This window comes from Protopterus annectens, chromosome 11.part0 (genome assembly GCF_019279795.1).
Source record: "Protopterus annectens isolate FY-2018-M chromosome 11.part0, PAN1.0, whole genome shotgun sequence".
In the NCBI taxonomy this organism is placed as follows: domain Eukaryota; kingdom Metazoa; phylum Chordata; order Ceratodontiformes; family Protopteridae; genus Protopterus; species Protopterus annectens.
This window is the reverse complement of record NC_056745.1, coordinates 38489947-38511255: the sequence shown is the minus strand read 5'-3', so window position 1 is coordinate 38511255 and position 21309 is coordinate 38489947. Positions and strand designations below refer to the sequence as shown.

At 35.1% G+C, this 21309-nt stretch overlaps 1 protein-coding gene across 1 annotated transcript in view; it reads right to left on the bottom strand.

The window, feature by feature from the left end:
* Positions 1-21309, bottom strand: part of NELL2 (neural EGFL like 2) — a gene marked incomplete in the record, with an annotated part of 1888857 nt that overhangs the window by 1602360 nt on the left and 265188 nt on the right. Inside the window, 2 exon segments of the mRNA XM_044087166.1 lie at positions 16783-16885; positions 18130-18258. Coding sequence (XP_043943101.1) covers positions 16783-16885; positions 18130-18258 — 232 coding nt within the window.

The window sequence follows — 21309 nt, the reverse complement described above, 5'->3', positions numbered from 1 at the left end:
ACCATGTACATTTCAAAAAGATATTTATTTTTGTTACCTCTTTATGTTGCATGCATGTGGTATGACATTTTTCTGAGATCACACTTCCATTTACTTTAGAGTGAACAAATAATGTTCCTTTAGGAATTGCCTTTCTCAGGGTAAGGTTTCTATCAAGGTGAGTGCAAGGACTTTAGAAGAATATACCTATTTGTTTAAATCTACTCACCTACTGCAGTGCCATATATAACTTGTCTGATTACGTTCAACACCACAAAGTATTCTTAAGTAACCAAAATAAGAAATGAGGTTTAAAGAGAATTACTGCTAATATAATCACTAGGTACCACAAAAAACAAATAGGTTAGGTTTACACCATAAGAGTCTGTAAACGTTGAAGGGATGCAATGATACAATACCTTGGAGGACAAAGCACAAATTGTATACAAGTCTTTCCACATAAACTTATGATTAAACAAACTTTGTATAAGTTTTTGGCCTTTTTCAAATATCAACAAACAAAGACACTACAAATAAGGAATCACCCGGTTGAAAAAATAGATCAGTGCTTATATCTCTCTTTAATTAAAAGACTGGTTGAAAATAACAACTCTCATTCCAAAATTGTTTTAAAAGACTTACACCCCAGTCACATGTTTCAAAACTAGCCAATTACAATAAATCTCTAACAGTTTTACTGCCTTCATTTGTAAAATACACTTTAATGTTTATAGTTTAATTAAGACCAGGAAACAGGTAAACCCCTAATCTAAACCACCAGTATCATTTAGACCATGAAACTGGTTAACTCCTAATCTAATCTGCCGGTGTACTTCTTTAATTGCATTATTTATATCATTTTTTCTAATGGCTAGCACACACTAATACCAATTTCCTCTGTGTTTAACCTGCATAGTATAATTTATACATATGACATGTTCTTGTACCTACATTTCAAGGGTCTTTGTACTTGTTTTCAATGGATACAGCTTGAGTGGTATGAACTGAATAACAGTTATGTTGAAACAGTCACATATACTGCAACAGCACAATGACTCAGGTCATACTATGAATAAACCACTAAGTCATACTAATAAACCGCTGACTAAACTGAAATAACAAACTAACAGCTCCTCAGGTATTCTCTATGGCTCTCACTTCCTATGTGTGTCTTTGCATCTTTTTGCAGAGAGGTTGTCTTGAGTGACTATCCAACTTTCATGATTATTTTTGGTGTGCAAGCATTTTAAGGCAGCCCATAACTGCAGCCAACCAATCATATTGGGAACTAACTGAAAGGCATACATGCCAACGAATCAGTGCTTACATAGATCAGCAGTGCTGCATGTGTATATGGACTTAAACTGTCACACAGAGAAGGACACATTTGACAAGCAGTTTACTGACACCAAAACTATGATGATACCTCTCTGTGTGCATATTAAACTGCAGGCTACAAGAAATGTTTATTCTGTTTTAACTTCTTGGGTTTATTACCTCAATTCTTTCTAGCAAGCTAAAATGCTATGAGTATTACTACAGCTTGCTTTAAATATTCTGAGATATGATTCAAAGAACTTTTAAGCCATATTAAAATCATACTGCAGCAAAGAGCTAACATGTCATGACACCTGGTACATATATTGTTTGATATTTTGCCTTATTACTTACAGGGAGCAGATGCCACTTGTAGTCAAGTGAAAAGTGTTGTGACTGCATATTACTCATGGCCAAGCTAAAAAAAATCAGGTTTGCAGACTTTCATGATGATGGAGACTGGAGAGTGTAAGTCCTTTAATCAGTATCCACAACAGCATATGACATGTTATCATAAAAATGTATATAAATATGTGTCACATATCTGCCTCTATCATTTGTGGGAATTTTGTTCAACGCCTCTCTCTCACTCAATCTCTCTCTCTCTCTGCCACTCTCTGTTGCTCTCTCTCTCTTGTTACCGCTCTCTGTCAGATAAAAAACAAGAGATTTTTCTCTTGGAACAACATGTAAGTCAACAAAACAAAACTATCCAAATATCTTACAAAATGTGTGAGGCAGAGTTTTAGGTATTGTATAAAACAATAAGTCATACTTGCTGACTTGTTACAGGAAAAAAACACAGGTGCATATTACAATCTTCAGCTACCATAATAGCATCAAACATTATTCAATCAGCACATGCAAACTTCATTACTTAGAGTGTAAAATGTTAAATCATTCAAATAAAATGCATATCTCCTGTATGCAATGCCAAAACAGAACAATGCCAAAACAGAACTTAATTCAGAATCTGATAGCCATTTCAGAATTTTAATGATAGTACCATTACTGAGTATTTTTTCAAAGTAAAATGAAGCACTTTAAAGTTTTATTTCTTTCCCTCTGATAGGCTATGCATTTATCACATTAGCAGTGGTTACTACTTTCCACTTAGAAGATCATATATCCATGTTGTGCTAGTGCGGATAAAATTTCAGCCAATGGAGTCTCTCAGCACAGTATGAATATTATTTATCAGTTTAAATGCAGTTAAGTGCATTTACTATATTAACCATGTATCCATGGTGACAGAATGCCTATAACAGCAACCCCCTAAGCACACAACCTGTGGTGAGAGACCTGGGTACTCAGGTTGACAACAATCTCACATTCGACCAACACTTGGTAGCAGTGGTCAGAAAATCCTTTTACTTGGTTCATCTTATAAATAAAGGGATTGCAGCCAGAAAAGAGGTTATTGCCTCTCTGCACTCCTCCCTCATTAGACCTTTAATTGAGTATAATGCCCCATTTGGTATGTACCTCTCCAAACACCTGCATCAACTGGAAAGGCCACAGAAATACCTCACAAAGAGAATCCATGGCCTCCAACACCTGTCCTTTGCAGACAGGCTCAAATCACTATCATCTACTCGGTATCATACAGACTGCTGAGAGAGGATTTATGTCTTGCTACAAGGCAATATTGGACCCTGCCCTACTAGAGATGCTCCATATCTGTAAGTCTACCTCCTCGCACATTACCTACTCAATAGGCCTAAATCTAATATGTGACATCAACAAAATCTGCTGGAGACACAGGTTTGTCTCCCAGAGGCTGCCCCATCTGTGGAATAGACTTCCTACACATGTCAAACAGAATACCTCACTGACCTTCTTCAAGTGTAACCTTGATGAATGGATGGGAAACCACAAATTTCTCCCAGGGGTTCCACCTTTGTCCCACATTGACAGGGGTGATAAGTGCTGACTGAGGGTTCTTTTTTGGGGATAAACTCTTGGCTAGGCTTGTAAGGGCCCCAGGACCATTAGCCTAGCAACCTCCTATGATCATATGATCCTATGACAACTTGCTGGTTGTAAACTATGGGAAAGGCAAACTCCCTAAAATTGCATCTTCTGGAATTGGGAATTTTGCCCCTTTCCCCCTAGAAGACCCAATCTCAGAGTTGGTTATAGAAGTGATGAAAAGGTGGAGGCAAAGCCCTCAACAATAGGGATTTAAGTTTTTTTCCCCAAATGTCAAAAGTAACTTCAGTAAGCTCGATTCATAGAGTTTACGATTGGGGAGTCATACTGGATACTTTGATGACTGAGGTAAAATGCACAATAATATATCAGTTAAAAACAAATTAATTATAAAACAGTACTATGTTATTACTGTGACCTCACTGACCATAATACGTCCTTATTACTGTTCTGGAACTGCTGTAATCTGAATTTAACTTGACAGGGGACATTCTTGACAGTATCACATAACATCAGAAGAAATAATGTTTTATACCACATCTTTTGGATTTTATATGCATTTCTTCCTATAAACATAGAGAAGATAATAAGATTTTTTTAATTTTCCCTGTGGTCCAAAATAAGAAAACGTGAGATGCAAAGTTATTACAGAAATACTGCACTGTATAGCTTTAGAAATTGTTTGAAGTTGATAGTTATGTTAATTATATATCCATCTCTTTCATTGTGCAGCACATTTCTTAGCTATATGACAAGCAGAAAATGGTACCAAACTGTAATAAAAGATCTGAATTTTATTCATAGGTTAGTACTAAGCTAACTGCCCTTGCATGCCATTTTAAGCCTAACCAATTATCCCTTGTGAGACTCAAACCTTGTGTTTGTAAGGCAGACACCTAAACCATTAGGCCACCCTCCCAACCTAAATAGCTTGACAACTTAGTTAAATAACATTTCCTTCATCTGGAGAAATTAGAGATTCTTCCATTCTCAACATCCTATGAGTAAGTAAAATAGATGAATTACTAGTTTTCAATACATTATAACGTAACTTTCTAAGAATATCTCTTGCATAACCTAGGAACAAGCAATCTTTGCAACATTCAAACACAGGTTAAGTATGTAAATTTAATACCAACTTTATCCCTACATTTTTCTTATAGCTGGGTGTGGCTGTATATTATGGCAAAGTTCAACTGTTCTAGATATAAGTTTAGCATATTGACACTACTTTTGCTATTCACTACAGCTATACGATTGCCTTTATTTTGTCATGACTGTGTCGACTGTGTTACTGAGGGTAAGGTGATATAATAATGCTGGGCCTGTGTGTTCTACAAGCATGAAGTGAAGTTTCCTTAACTTCTGCCTTTTGGAGACTGAATAAATGTAGCGTGGCTTAACTCATTTCTCAGACCTAGAGTCATTTTTCTCTTTTTTTCTCTACTGCTAAACTATGTGCAATTACACACAATGAAGTGTATCAGAGCAAGCACTGTGCATAATGGAGAAATGTAATGATGTACAAAGCTTCCATTAAAACCTCCTTGTGAGAAGAATGACATACTTTCATCCTGACATCCTGAAAGAAGGGGAAAAGCAGGATCAGTAATAATGCAGACCTACAAAAAAACCCTCCCTGTAGTGAAAAGGTATACGATGGAAATATCTATGAGAGAAGATAACGTGCATGCAAAATACAAAAGGTGTCACTGAGAATCGGCAGGGAGCAGTACATAAAGAATATTAGCAAGAGAGCATTTACACCCTGCACAGACACACTGAGAATAGGCAGGGAGCAGTACATAACGAATATTAGCAAGAGAGCACTTACACCCTGCACAGACACACTGAGAATAGGCAGGGAGCAGTACATAACGAATATTAGCAAGAGAGCACTTACACCCTGCACAGACACACTGAGAATAGGCAGGGAGCAGTACATAACGAATATTAGCAATAGAGCACTTACACCCTGCACAGACACACTGAGAATAGGCAGGGAGCAGTACATAACGAATATTAGCAAGAGAGCATTTACACCCTGCACAGACACACTGAGAATAGGCAGGGAGCAGTACATAACGAATATTAGCAATAGAGCACTTACACCCTGCACAGACACACTGAGAATAGGCAGGGAGCAGTACATAACGAATATTAGCAAGAGAGCACTTACACCCTGCACAGACACACTGAGAATAGGCAGGGAGCAGTACATAACGAATATTAGCAAGAGAGCACTTACACCCTGCACAGACACACTGAGAATAGGCAGGGAGCAGTACATAACGAATATTAGCAATAGAGCACTTACACCCTGCACAGACACACTGAGAATAGGCAGGGAGCAGTACATAACGAATATTAGCAAGAGAGCATTTACACCCTGCACAGACACACTGAGAATAGGCAGGGAGCAGTACATAACGAATATTAGCAATAGAGCACTTACACCCTGCACAGACACACTGAGAATAGGCAGGGAGCAGTACATAACGAATATTAGCAAGAGAGCACTTACACCCTGCACAGACACACTGAGAATAGGCAGGGAGCAGTACATAACGAATATTAGCAAGAGAGCACTTACACCCTGCACAGACACACTGAGAATAGGCAGGGAGCAGTACATAACGAATATTCGCAAGAGAGTACTTACACCCTGCACAGACACACTAACCTACTAACATCTACAGAAACTGGAAAGACCAAGCAACACTTTTGTTTTGACTAACAATGTTTACATTTTGCAGTTTGAATACATATACAACTGATAATGCATGATATCATTATTAAGTATCATTAGGAATACCGAGGCAGATGCACTGAGAACCAGTACTATGTTTCATCAATATTACTATCCCGTATTTAAAATGATCTTGGTACAAATCAAATTATAGGCAACGCTGTTGTTTTTCTAACTGTCTTATATTTCAGTGCATTGTTTTTCAGCATAACCCATATTGTGCTACGTAACAAATGAAGAGACAAAGGTTTTGATGCAGTAATGCTTTACAATTCTATGTAGCATTATTATCTTACTAATACCTAACTCTACTCATTGTATCTCATCAACAGGTGGACCAAAGCAATCATTTCAGCATTGGAATTATATGCATCTATATAGTATTATTAATCTAATGGGCAAATAAAAGACCAAATAGTCACCATCTTTGGATAAATTACTTGCTTTTATTCAGCATTTACACTTTATTTGTAGATGATAGTAAATGTGGGCTAAACTGACTCTTCTTTGACCGGTGCTAACTGTTGCTAATTTCCAAGCAGTATTAACAAGTTTTGCATATCTAATCATCACTATTATTATTATTAGACATGCAATAATGACTAAGCAAATGTAATAATAGCATTTCTAATATCAGCAATGTTTTCAGTACTCCATTTTTGTAGTCCTCTTCTAAATTTGATTTACAGCATGTGTTCAAAAAATATCTGTAATTCTGCTGATTTCCATAAATCTACAAGTCCTACTCAGAAGGAACATTTTTTCTTTTGCAGCCTCAGGTTACTCAGTTCAACCATTTGCTTTCGCCCCTTTTCAAATGTGTATTGTTTTATAACATGAATATATTCGGTACTTTTGTTTTTTTACTAATTAAGGTAAAGAGCAGTCCATCTCATAGTGGGACAACTCCTTAAGTGGTAGCTAACCAGGTTCCTCTCAACAAATGTCCCATGCATCAAATGTGAAATGGCAAAATAAAGCTGAACCATCATGGCTGGAGGCTTGTTTTATGTCGATGTACTCTCATTGCTAACATATATACATAGCAGAGACTATAGGGCAATGACATTCTCCTCATATAAGTGTGTGTGTGTGTCGGGGGGGGTAAATGTCCTCCTGCAAAAATGCTTACTTTAAGAAAATTTCTCTTGTCAATGAAAACCACATTTGCAAAGGTGTTTGTCCCCTTCATAAGCTGGCTTTCAGTAATGGTGATGAATATGGTCAGATTCAACAGCTGCTATTTACTGAGCTGGGACTGAATGCATTTGCTGTCAGAGAGATAGAGAAGATACAGAATTTGGATTTATTTTCTGCTATTTTTCAGGTTATGCCTTGTTGACTCATTTTTAAACCCTGTAAAGAATACATTGCATTTGGATTTCACTACACAAAATGTAACGGGAAAGACAACATCATTCCATTATTGTTGAAACTGCCTTCTATCAGATAGTTCTGCACAGCTAAACCATTCTCAAAGGTGTTACTTCATCATCTCACTCCAGTGTTCCTGCCCCATGATTTCCCCTGATATGCACAGTCCTAGTTATTTATTCCCCCTTTTACACTTTGATGATATTGGGTTAATCAGAAACACTTCCAAAATGTAGTCCATACAGTAAAGAGTAAGAAGCAGCATTACATTTCTTAGTAAGAAGTAAAGCCTCAGGCAGTGAGGCCCATGGTGTAACCCGCTTTAGCTTCTCCTGATTTGCTGACTGATTTGAGGGGTCTTCATTCAGCAGAATGCAATGCATGGTTTCTACTCTTCTGTACCTTGGGATAACCTAATTTATGAAGAGGAAGAGGAGTGAGCTCCACGTGGAAGACAGTGTGTTCCTGTACCTCAACCTGGTGCTAATTTTAGAATTACATACTGGTCAGCTTGGAATTTCTTTCTATTTGTGTTCTAGCTGACCATTTGACCTAGGCTGCCACTACCAGCAATGACAGGAATGATTCTTTGGATAATCTGGATAATGTTTTAAATGAAGGCTTAAAGACTGTGGGGTACAGAACATCTTCCTAGGAAATTTTATTTGGACAGAGTGGAACAGAGAAGGCCTCCACTCACATAGTCTCTCTCTGAAATGGATTTTTAATAAACTCTTGATTCACTTCAAGTATTTCAGTTTCAGTCCCGCATCCCCCAGTTTATCTAGGTTTCTTGCATTTTTGGGCCATGCTAAATGCTTTCCTAAAGGCTAAGTGGGTACTACAATGTGCCCTTTTTTTCTTGGATAAAACAAAATTATAGTTTGAAAACTCTGCTTTTAGCCACAACGTACCATTACATAATAGCTGTTGATAATGTCATATCAGTTTGTAGGAAGAAATAAACATTGACTGCATCACAACAAAAACAAGGTAAGGATCAATCTCAAATATCAAACTGACATTTCTAACACTAGATTCATGAAATATACTTCAAGGAAAAATTAAGATAATAAATTTGCTGTTTTGCGCAGTAAATGTCTGTATCTTGTTAATAATATTGCTAATAAGCATATTATTTGGAGTAGTATTAACTTCATTTGAAACATTTAGAAAATGACAATAACTGAAAACAAAAAGCTGCTTTTATTATACGCAACAAAAGGCAAGCACAGAAACGTTGTAGCTAATGTATGTGCTGAACTGTGGTGGTCATTCAGGAAAATTAAACAATGCAGAACTAAACAAATACAGGGGTTTTATGCTGTAAGGAGTGGGCCATCCACACGACAAATAAACTTCAAAGAAACAGGCTAAGCAACAGAAAGTCTAGCACACAGCAAGAGAGGGAGAGAGAACAGTACAAAAACAAGGAATACAGGAGAAATACAGGAAAATGGATACTTTAGAAATGCAGCTACAGTGGAATTGACCCAGCTGAGTAAGTCATCCTTTGATAAACACCTTCAAGTTTCACATTAACCTTTTGTCACACTGCAGTCAACTTACACAGACATCAAGGTTAAACTTCAGGAATAAACATTTTAAAAATACAGTGTCATTGTACACTTGAAGATATTTGACAGCACAGGAGAAAATGTAAGAGTTATTCTAACAATGTATATGAACAGTCAGGCAAGACATTGCCTATATATGATGATGCTGTTTTACAGCTCTAGAAAATTGCTTTAATTAACTCATTTTTGCAGCTTCACTAGCTTAATAAATAACAGAGTTGCCTGCGAGCTGGGAAGATCAGAAGGCAATGACTTCTAATCCCCCCAGCTGTTTGGATTCACATTCCAATGTAAACAGACTGCAAGTACATTTGTTTTCTGTGCTAGCATTATTGAATTCTTCAAACCCCAGCTTTTTGTATTCTGTATTCCGTCCTATGCACTATAGTGCACACTTGATTTTGATGGTAGCGAGACAAGAAGGCTATGGGTTCTGTTCCTCCCATAGCTGTTTCAATTCATATTCCATTGCATCCACTGAAGGGCACACTTGATTGTGATGTTAAAAAGGTCAGAAGGCTTGAGTTCTATTCTCACTCCAACTGTTTAGATTAACATTCATATACATACTCCGCATTGTACCCTTGTTATAGATGCTGGGAAGATCAGAAGACTGTGAGTTCTAGTCTCACCCTAGATGTTTGCATCCACGTTCCATTATGTACATTGCAGTGCTGTGTAAGTAGGGGGTGCTGTGCTCCTGAGTATACCCCCCTTTGGATGAGACATTAAAATGAGGGTCCATCTGTCTAAGTACAAGCCATCCATTGTTGAAAAAACAACTACCTACTTACAATCCCCTAAAATATCCTATTCCTTAAAGCATATATTTATGCACATATGCAGTTATTTAATTATATCTTGAGACCTTCTCAATTTTTCAAAATGCACTGACACATCCCTACCCAAATCATCCTTAGGATATAAATTGCACTGACACATCCCTACCCAAATCATCCTTAGGATATAAAATGCACTGATACATCCATACCCAAATCATCCTTAGGATATAAATTGCACTGACACATCCCTACCCAAATCATCCTTAGGATATAAAATGCACTGATACATCCATACCCAAATCATCCTTAGGATATAAAATGCACTGATACATCCATACCCAAATCATCCTTAGGATATAAAATGCACTGACACATCCCTACCCAAATCATCCTTAGGATATAATACAAGAGTTTATCTTCCTGTTCAGACAAAAACAAACTATCTCAAATGGTCCAAATGAAACAATATTCTGGGATTAATTTTGAAAGAAACTTTCTAATTCATCTTACTCTCTGCCATTTGCCATAAATCTTCAATTCTGTTGCATATTAAAAACATGAACCCTGCATTTCTCCACCACATATGCATTTACCAAGGTTTTCCTTTTTATATCCATTTTATATTTCATTTGACCTTTTACTGATAACCTGCTGTGTGCTAAGCTAGCAAATGAAACCATGCAAAATCATCTCCAGTTTCTATCCTTTCTACACTTATTCCTTTTCCATGATACAGTTCATACATTTTCCCACATCCACTAACTTGACACATCTAAAGCTATTTTACAGATGTAACTTTCACATTTAATGTTCCACTTCTCGAATTTACTTTGTATTTTCTAATTCATTTTGACTAGACACAGTACCCTTCTTCTTGCAAACTTATTTCTGCTCATCAGGTTTTATCTAACCTCAGCCCTGCTTCTTCCTGATCTTTGTAAACAAAACAGGTGTGATGTCACAGAAATTACAGGATGAAGCATCTATAATTCCCACCATCCCATCTTTATTCCTTCTTATATAAAGCTTCATTTCTTTCAATCTTGAAAATACTCTTCACATATGAAAGTATTTTAACTAATAACATCATGCTATCCACATAAGATAAAATCAGAGAGAGCAGCACTTCTCCATAATCTGCAGTATTCTATGCTATGCAGTACACCCTTAATATTTAAAGCTATTCCTATTCTTCTATACTTTTATCTAAACAATACTTGCCTAACCAGTTAACAAACTTAATATGACTTATGTTATTAAGATCTTTGGCATATCTAAAGAAAACAGTAAGCACTCCTGTCCTCCTACTCCATATCTATTAAAATACATAAGACCTCTCTACCGCTCTAATATCTTTTTGTAGGCAAATGCCCCTGTTTCATTTTCCACCCAAAAACCACTTGGCCTAGGAAGGTTCCAACAACCGAAACTCAACCAGTAATGAAAAAAGCTTCTTTAATAAATCCAATGCAAACCAATAAACGACACAGTAGAGTTCATTTTTTACCCAACCACTTTGACGTTCTTATATTTTCAGTTGTAACATTTATACCAATATTTTGTAATCAAAATTAAGAAAAAATGAATTTCCAGTTATCAAACTTCTTCCCGTTACTTTTTTCTGCAATAGTTTTACAGTTTCTCCACATGCATCCTCTTGATCCGCAAAGCTTCTGCTAATGCATCCAAAGTTTTTACAAATCCTGATAACTGATATTCCTCAATCTCTTTACAAAAAAAAAAAAGAACCCTAACTCATTTCTCCTTGTTGCAATGTCCATCATTACTTGCCCTACTGAATAGTCTGCTATTTCTGAATCAGTTCTGTTTCTGTTAGTCCATGGTTTTAATAATAATAATAATAATAATCATAATAGTAATAATAATAATAATCATAACGGTACTAATACTATTATCAGTAATAACATAAAAATAAAATAAGTAGGTATGACATTAGCAAACTTTAGTTTCTATAAAATTACAGAAATTTACTCCATATCAAATTATTCAGCTGTTTCAACTTTACCATTGAAAAGATGATACATAAATCACATCTCATTTTTTCATATTTTACTGCCACAAGTGGTAGAATTAGACTTTCCCCCTTAAATACCAAATACTTTCTAAACCACTTTTCTTTATTTTCATAATGTAATTCAAATTCTTCTTCTATTTCCTTAATGTGTACACCTACATTTTCACCTCCTCTATACTTTTTACTTAATTCTTCTATTTCCTTAATGTGTAAACCTACATTTTCACATCTTCTATACTTTTTACTTAATTCTTCTATTTCCTTAATGTGTACACCTACATTTTCACCTCCTCTATACTTTTTACTTAATTCTTCTATTTCTTTAATGTGTACACCTACATTTTCACCTCCTCTATACTTTTTACTTAATTCTTCTATTTCCTTAATGTGCACACCTACATTTTCACCTCCTCTATACTTTTTACTTAATTCTTCTATTTCCTTAATGTGTACACCTACATTTTCACCTCCTCTATACTTTTTACTTAATTCTTTTATTTCTTTAATGTGTACACCTACATGTTCACCTCCTCTATACTTTTTACTTAATTCTTCTATTTCCTTAATGTGCACACCTACATTTTCACCTCCTCTATACTTTTTACTTAATTCTTCTATTTCCTTAATGTGTACACCTACATTTTTACCTCATCTATACTTTTTACTTAATTCTTCTATTTCTTTAATGTGTAGACCTACATTTTCACCTCCTCTATACTTTTTACTTAATTCTTCCATTTCATTAATGTGCACACCTACATTTTCACCTCCTCTATACTTTTTACTTAATTCTTCTATTTCTTTAATGTGTACACCTACATTTTCACCTCCTCTATACTTTTTACTTAATTCTTCTATTTCTTTAATGTGTACACCTACATTTTCACCTCCTCTATACTTTTTACTTAATACTTCTATTTCCTTAATGTGTACACCTACATTTTCACCTCCTCTATACTTTTTACTTAATTCTATTTCCTTAATGTGTACACCTACATTTTCACCTCCTCTATACTTTTTACTTAATTCTTCTATTTCCTTTAATGTGTACACCTACATTTTCACCTCCTCTATACTTTTTACTTAATTCTTCCATTTCCTTAATGTGTACACCTACATTTTCACCTCCTCTATACTTTTTACTTAATTCTTCTATTTCCTTTAATGTGTACACCTACATTTTCACCTCCTCTATACTTTTTACTTAATTCTTCTATTTCCTTAATGTGTACACCTACATTTTCACCTCCTCTATACTTTTTACTTAATTCTTCTATTTCTTTAATGTGTACACCTACATTTTCACCTCCTCTATACTTTTTACTTAATTCTTCTATTTCCTTAATGTGTACACCTACATTTTCACCTCCTCTATACTTTTTACTTAATTCTTCTATTTTCTTAATGTGTACACCTACATTTTCACCTCCTCTATACTTTTTACTTAATTCTTCTATTTCCTTAATGTGTACACCTACATTTTCACCTCCTATATACTTTTTACTTAATTCTTCTATTTCCTTAATATGTACACCTACATTTTCATCTCCTCTATACTTTTTACTTAATTCTTCTATTTCTTTAATGTGTACACCTACATTTTCACCTCCTCTATACTTTTTACTTAATTCTTCTATTTCCTTAATGTGTACACCTACATTTTCACCCCCTCTATACTTTTTACTTAATTCTTCTATTTCCTTAATGTGTACATCTACATTTTCACCTCCTCTATACTTTTTACTTAATTCTTCCATTTCCTTAATGTGTACACCTACATTTTCACCTCCTCTATACTTTTTACTTAATTCTTCTATTTCCTTAATGTGTACACCTACATTTTCACCTCCTCTATACTTTTTACTTAGTTCTTCTATTTCTTTAATGTGTACACCTACATTTTCACCTCCTCTATGCTTTTTACTTAATTCTTCTATTTCCTTAATGTGTACACCTACATTTTCATCTCCTCTATAATTTTTACTTAATTCTTCTATTTCCTTAATGTGCACACCTACATTTTCACCTCCTCTATACTTTTTACTTAATTCTTCTATTTCCTTAATGTGTACACCTACATTTTCACCTCCTCTATACTTTTTACATAATTCTTCTATTTCCTTAATATGTACACCTACATTTTCACCTCCTCTATACTTTTTACTTAACTCTTCTATTTCTTTAATGTGTACACCTACATTTTCACCTCCTCTATACTTTTTACTTAATTCTTCCATTTCCTTAATGTGTACATTACATTTTCACCTCCTCTATACTTTTTACTTTTTTGTCACACCTTCATCATCACACCTCATACCCTTGTCGGTGCTTTCAGTTTGCTCCCATCTTTGTATTCCGTCAGTATTTTGTAATTTAAATCTATTCACCCAGCTGAACCTGTTGGATACAAGTTCCTCAGGTCTAAATGTTCACTCCATACATACATTAGTACACTGATGTATTGATTCCGCATGCAGTTTTGGACTGTATACTCAAAAATACTATATGAAACTTTTGTATTACATACACTCCTCAGACCCCAAATTATAAAAATCTCTTTTTCTAAGTGTATATATCATCCTCTATTAAAGTTCTCCCCTTCTGTACGCCATTCTACACAAACTACACTTATAATTTCCTTTTTATAACACTACTACTTTTTAAGATGCAAAATATTTTATCATTCTTGATGTGTTTGTTCTCTGTCAAACCTCTCAGTGCAAGAATTCTGTGCAAAGCCAAAATAATGGGGGTGGGGGGTAAGGGCTCCAAATCAGGAACAGATGTTAAGTATTTCTTGTACACACTTAGAAAATTTCAAAGAAAATGGACCCGTCACAGATAACAAGAACAACCAAAGCAAATAAACCCGAACTATAATGATTTATGAGCACCAGGGCCAAAAAGGTGTATACATAATCTATTTAATCATACCGAGCAGTTAAAACAGTTACCTGCTTTTGTCCAATATTTAGGGGTTCATCAGAACACTGATGCCATACCCCTTTTCAAGAGAGATAATATCCCACCACTCAGAGCTTCTGTGAATTTATTTGTTTACTTGTTAATTTTATATTATTTATCACTGTCATCTTGGTCAACCATAAATCTGTTTCCAGTACATTGTGTATTGTTTTACTGCATTCGGTTTGTAGCTGTCACAGCTTAACTTATTAACTATGTTCAGGATCACAACCTTCTTTAAGTTGGTTCTTCCATTTTTAATCTACACTGGAAGATAATTTATATCATTTACTTATCTCTTTCACTGAAAATTATATAATTAGAGCAAATATTTATTTAAAAAACAACAAGCCAGCTCACATATTGCAGATATTTTAGGGAAATATCTACCAGGGGCATTTTCACAGTGTCTGAATGCTTGCTTAATCAAGCTGCACATCTTTTTTTTTTGGGGGATGTGTTTATTTACATTACCTACATGTTATTTTTCTATGAATATAGTACCAAACAACTAACAATAACACACTCTCTTTCTCTCTCTCTCTCTCTCTCTCACTCATTTATCTTATGACATCAAGGGCCCTACATGACTTACTAGTTTACATAAAGGTAGTTTAGTGTGAAGAAAGTTCCACTGGAAGTGATGCTAAAGAAAAGGGGGAACCAGCTTAAAGGAGCATTAAAATTAATGTTGTCATTAACAGCTGTAACAAATGTTTAGAAACATATTTGCATACTAAGTAGGTAGCAGTGCTATAATTGCATGCCTCAGAAACATTTAGTAATCTGTTTGCCAGCTTTTTTACATTTGTTATTACTCAGCATTAAACAGATCTCCATAAGTGAATGGTGCCAGAAATGACAGAATTGTGTGAAACATACTCCAAGAAACTTAAACTGAAGAATCCTACTTGAGTTCATAGGTTTGTACTTATATTATGGTGAGTCACTGATGAAAGGTAATGCCAGCAATGGCTTGCATTTCTGATTCGCAAGTTGAATCTGAACTACAAGTTAGTCCTAACCATGGCAAGGAACTATGCAGAGGGATATGACAAGTGTAAATATTTGGTCTGTTCCCCAGCCCTATATTATAAACATGCTTTTAAATAATTCTAGTTATGCAGATTCCCAAACCAGTGATTCACATCAGAAAGACAACAACAACTCATGGAAGGAGATAGCTGGCCCTCCTCAGTGCCTTCTGTCACTGCTGGATTCAGTTTATAGCATGGCATAACAACAGCTTATTAACACTCCTGCAATATCTCTAGATACACAGTTTATTCACAAAAAGCCTAAGTCTTCTCTCCACATTCAGGCATTACAAAGTACATGCATTGCACTCCAAGAGGGCAGAATCACGGTTTGCGGGTATGAGTCATACCTCTTTTTGTACTGTGCTTCAACTTACAGTGCATTGCTTCTGGATATTCAAATATCTTATACAATATGCAAACAAAGAATGATATTTTAAACATTATACTTTGGAAACTTTTAAATATTCTTTCATTTCCCATATATTTTTCTTTGTTGTTGTTGTTGTTGTTGTAAAATTAGTTAAACATTCTATGTTCAAACTACAGTTCTGACATTTATTCTTATGGTTGAATTCCTCCTTTGTGTATCATACATTTTTCCTATTGCTGTTATTCACACTACCTATTAAATCGTTATTAAGTTATCATTTTTCACAGCCATTGGATGCATTCTGTATTCATGATATTCACGGTAAGCTAATAAAATCCTCTGGAATTGTTACACTTTTGACATTTTGATTATTTGCCATTAATGCACTTCTGGGTTACAACTAACTACCAGACATGCAGCTACCAGTCAACTAAAGTTAAATAACAATTAACAAAGCAAATACATGACAAACCCCTTGTTGCATTTTAGATGATAATCTATAACATGCCATAGTGATACTCACAAGATCACAAAACTCACCAGCAACATAAAATAGTTGTTCATGAACTATAATGTAGCACACAGCTCATTGTTTTATGCAATTTAACATCAGTGATTGAAACGCTTTTATCTTTTCTTTAAGATGGTGCATTCTGTACTTACGTCTGCATTCTTGACAACACCTTCCCTCGATATAGACTGGCGATGCATTGCTATCACATTGTAAGTCAGGGCAAAGGAGAGTTTCACAGTGAACTGTGCCGTTCTGCACAAAGAGGACAAAGTAAGTTTTCTGTGCTGATTTTAAAAAACAAACTATTATTGACTTGCTGTCTCTTTAACATTACATAAACGGAAATAAATCAGTGTTGATTTGGCAACATTTTTTATCTTTTAGTGAACAGGTTTAGTAAGATACAATTGATGAATGAAAAATGTTTATTAGAATTGTTCATGACTTTAGTAAACAATTACTCCAAAAAGAAATGAATTCTTGGAAACCATAAACCCTTTAGAACACATTTTAATTAATGTGTTCCTGAGCTGAGTTAACATTTTTTTTTTGCACCGACCCTTTTCAGCTGACCCAGGATAACTGGGATAATGCAGTATATTTACACCAAAAAAAAATCAGTTTTGCCACTCAAACAGTATGGTTTTGGTATGCTGGGTAGAAACTACAGTACCTGGTAAAAGGTAATGCAGATGGAGAACAAACATAAGAAGTCCACGCAGTGAAAGTAGAAGTCTTAATTACTAAGACATCATCCTGCCCAGGTGCATGACAACTGCTTGAACAGTGGCACATTGAAAGTTATAACAATGAATCAAAATCCTGGAATCTTAACATGTTGAAACTTTACAATGTTGAACTCAAAATACCTACTAGAGCATATACATGTACTACATGCATACACTTTGGCAGAACATAGCCACTTGACAAACAATATCACTCACTTGTTAGTAAAACTGGGGGGGGACTAACATGGGTTCTGTAGGGTGGTCAAGTCCATCTCTATACATATGTAGGTGGTAGGTATTTTGATTTCAACATTTTAACATTTCAGCACTTTGACATTTCAGTACTGTACGTTCAGTAGTACGAGTTTCAGTTTACTGATTTTCATTTGAGTTAACATGAGTTCATGCTTCTCAGAAAGGTGCATGAAACAATTTGTTAGGGAAGGCTATAATGTGTGGTTCAGTAATTCTGAAACAAATACAAAAATTTAGCTTGTTTTTAAGCTATGCAATAATACAATATTTTATACACAGCACAGCTATGCAATAATACAATATTTTATACATAGCACAGCTAATCAAAATATAAATCAGATGTGGATCTGCTCAGGAGCAGAACTTGTCTTTAGACTTGTAATTATGCCATCTGGACCACTCAACTAATTTGTTATAATTTTGAACTGTGCCTTGTTATGTTAAAATGCTTTTCAGGACATCCACAATACTTTAATCCTTGAAAGCCCTAAACAGATAAGTAGAGGCACATACCATGCATGTGCAGTTTTTACAACCATCTGTCCATGATTCGAATTCTCGGTACACAACGCCCTTCACAGTGCATGTCCTTTCACAGTAGCATTGATCGAGTCCATTCATCTTTTCTTCTGCTCGGGACAGCTGTATGCAGATTATACAAAGAGAGTTTGTAGGTGTTTCGCGTGCAGTTATTATTATATTAAAGCTGTTCTTGGCTGAATCAGTATATCACATTTATTAAAAATCTTTTGTTGATTAAAAATTGTTGATTGTTGTGCTATTCTGAAGCTTGTTGGTGTGTGCAGATATTAGGAAAGAGTTTAGTGGAGAAAGCATTAAGCCAGCTTAAGAAAAAAAATGACACAGCTACCATCTATGCAATTAAAATGAAAATAAACCAGCTAACATATAAATAGTGCAATTTCCCCTGATACAAACCAAATACATGGCTTATTAATAGATGATAAATCAGAAATTCACACAAGCTGTAATTACTACGTACAAATACACACAGAGACCTTGGAATCCCAAACCTAAAATACCATACATTTTATTTTATGCATTATGTATGAACCTCTAATGGGAAACTTAGGCTATAAAGAATATGTTCAGTGCCAGAAATAGTGTCATGTAGCCACTGCTCTAATGCTAATGCCGTAAAAATGTCAAAGGGTTATTTGCTGTTGTTAAGAAGTTCATTTAATTCCAATGTCATGTCTGAGCGTGGATACCATTTATTTATTTTATTTATTTATTTATACCACAATCGTTATTTCACTGAACTGTGTTTCAGACCGTTACTCTTTTTTGTTCCGCTTTGTACTGAAAAGCATCATTACAAACAACACGGACACTTTTCAGAGCCTGAGAGAGGCCAAGAACCACAAAAAGAGAGCAGACAGGGATTTAACCATTCAGCTGTGCTGGCACTGAAGGAATTCTTTAAAAGTAGAAGTGATACTGACTACAATCTCATTACATGTTTTTATTTTATTTTACGTGTTTTAAGGCATGCTCCTTATTTGTTGACTTCTTCACTAGTTAAATACGTAATGCCACACAAATCACCAGAGCTGAGTCAGTTCACTTCACATTAGAACTTTGCTTCATCTGACATGTTTTATTTGAAATATGCCTTCTTTTTCTTAAATAGCATGGCTGGTTGTGATTTGCTTTAATAATTCATAAACGTTCATGCACTTATATATGAAACATACAAGTGTAATAACAATCCAACTCAGACTTAACTTAGAATAGTTTGGAAAAGGACATTTGCAGGGCACTGGAAACTGTATCTAAAGGGACTATCACAAAGAATTCTGCAGAAGCACCGCTTTGGAAAAGCAGGTACAATTTCCTTGTACCATCACCTCACTTTGCTTTAACATTCTCACCTACATCCATTGTTCTGTCACGATGGCACATTTAAATAAAATAGGAATCAAAGTACAAAGGATAAAATAGCAGGAAACTCATATAATGCCAGCAATTTAAAGAATGCTGAAGTGAACAATTACAGAAGAAAACTTAACCAATAATGTAACAACTCACATTTGATCTTATTTGATTCTACATACTCTACTGTGGCTATGAATGGAAAACAACTAAAATGACAAGAAAGTCTGATAATGACAGAGGCCACAGATGAATAGAGGTGTAAACCGACAGACAGAAATACTCACTGTCATTGTCATGCCAGAGAAATGCCTTTTGTAACCTGTCATTTGGAAAGCAGTCAAAGCTGCCTATCTGTCTGCACTGCATTAAGGACAAGCTTCCTCCATTCCTGATAATTCACTGTTAGATGCTTCCAGTGTGCAACTTCGACTCATAGATTTTTTTCGAGAAGGATTATATGATGTTTAGACTTGTGCAGCAGGTATCAGTCCAGATCTTTGCTAAAATGTGGTGTGATAACACGAATGAGCTGTCTTCAAGCTTACTGCTGTGCAGATACAATGTAGATGATGGATACGAAAATGTGACATTTAGCACAAAGTATCCACCTGCATGCAATTATTTGTCAGACTGAAATACTACTGTATCATGATATATAGATCTTGATTTAAATACAAGGTTTAAATTCAGCATTAGTAAGGGTCACAGTTGAGAATAACAAAACATTAATGTCTAAAGAACAACAGCCTGAGATGTCATGCTGGGCACAGAGTTGTGTGTGATAATAACAGTTCTTCGGTGCTTAAAATCACTGGCAATGCAAAAGGCTCCAGTTTAGTTCATATTAGTAGCACAGCAGGTAGTGTACTTGCATCATAATATAGAGGGTTGTAGGTTCTACTCCCACAGCATGTAGATTTGCATTTTGGGGTAGGGTGGGTGGCCTAATGGTTAAGGTGTTTGCCTTACAAACACAAGGTGCAGGGTTTGAGTCTCACAAGGGATAATTGGCTAGGCTTAAAATGGCTCGCAAGGGCAGTTAGCTTAGTACTAATCTATGAACCTATGAACCTATATGGTCAGTTAAAACCTTAATCTCAGACATGGCTTGATGTGAGGTATGAATATTGTAGTTCTATGATATCAATTATCATGGTTTAATATAAGGCGCTGTAAAATATCCTGTGTTTATCTTAATTATATATAATAATAATGATGATGATGATGATGATGATGATGATAATAATCTTATATAAATAAGTACTGATCCAAAAACAAAAGCAGAATTCCTTTAATCCAAATATGTTCGCATTCAAACTGTTACATGCTAACTTACGAAGCCACACTTCTTATGAATGTATTTAGCCAAAAGAAAAAGAAATGCACATTTTTGGGTTCTATTGCTTGTTGCAGAGTATAGTAAGGAAATAAGTCAATAGTTTAATGACCTCACACTATTTTAGTTCAATCTTTCTTACTCATGCAGTGTCAAACAATGCAGGTCCATGTGTTTTGCATTTGTACAACGTCAACTTCTTGTATCACAAAATATCATACAATATTGCATAATTTTAAAGATTACAAGCATGGTCAATTTGACATTTGGGGATACTTCTTCTAATATATGTGTTGTAAATGATGCATCTAAGGTATCTAGTGATATATGTTGAAATAAGTTTTCATACTCTTTCATGGAAATCATAATTAAAGCAGCTCTTGTATCCACCTCCAACTTAGGATTTACTCTTTATACTTTCCAGAATGATCCAGTTGATATCTCCTTCCCATTCACAA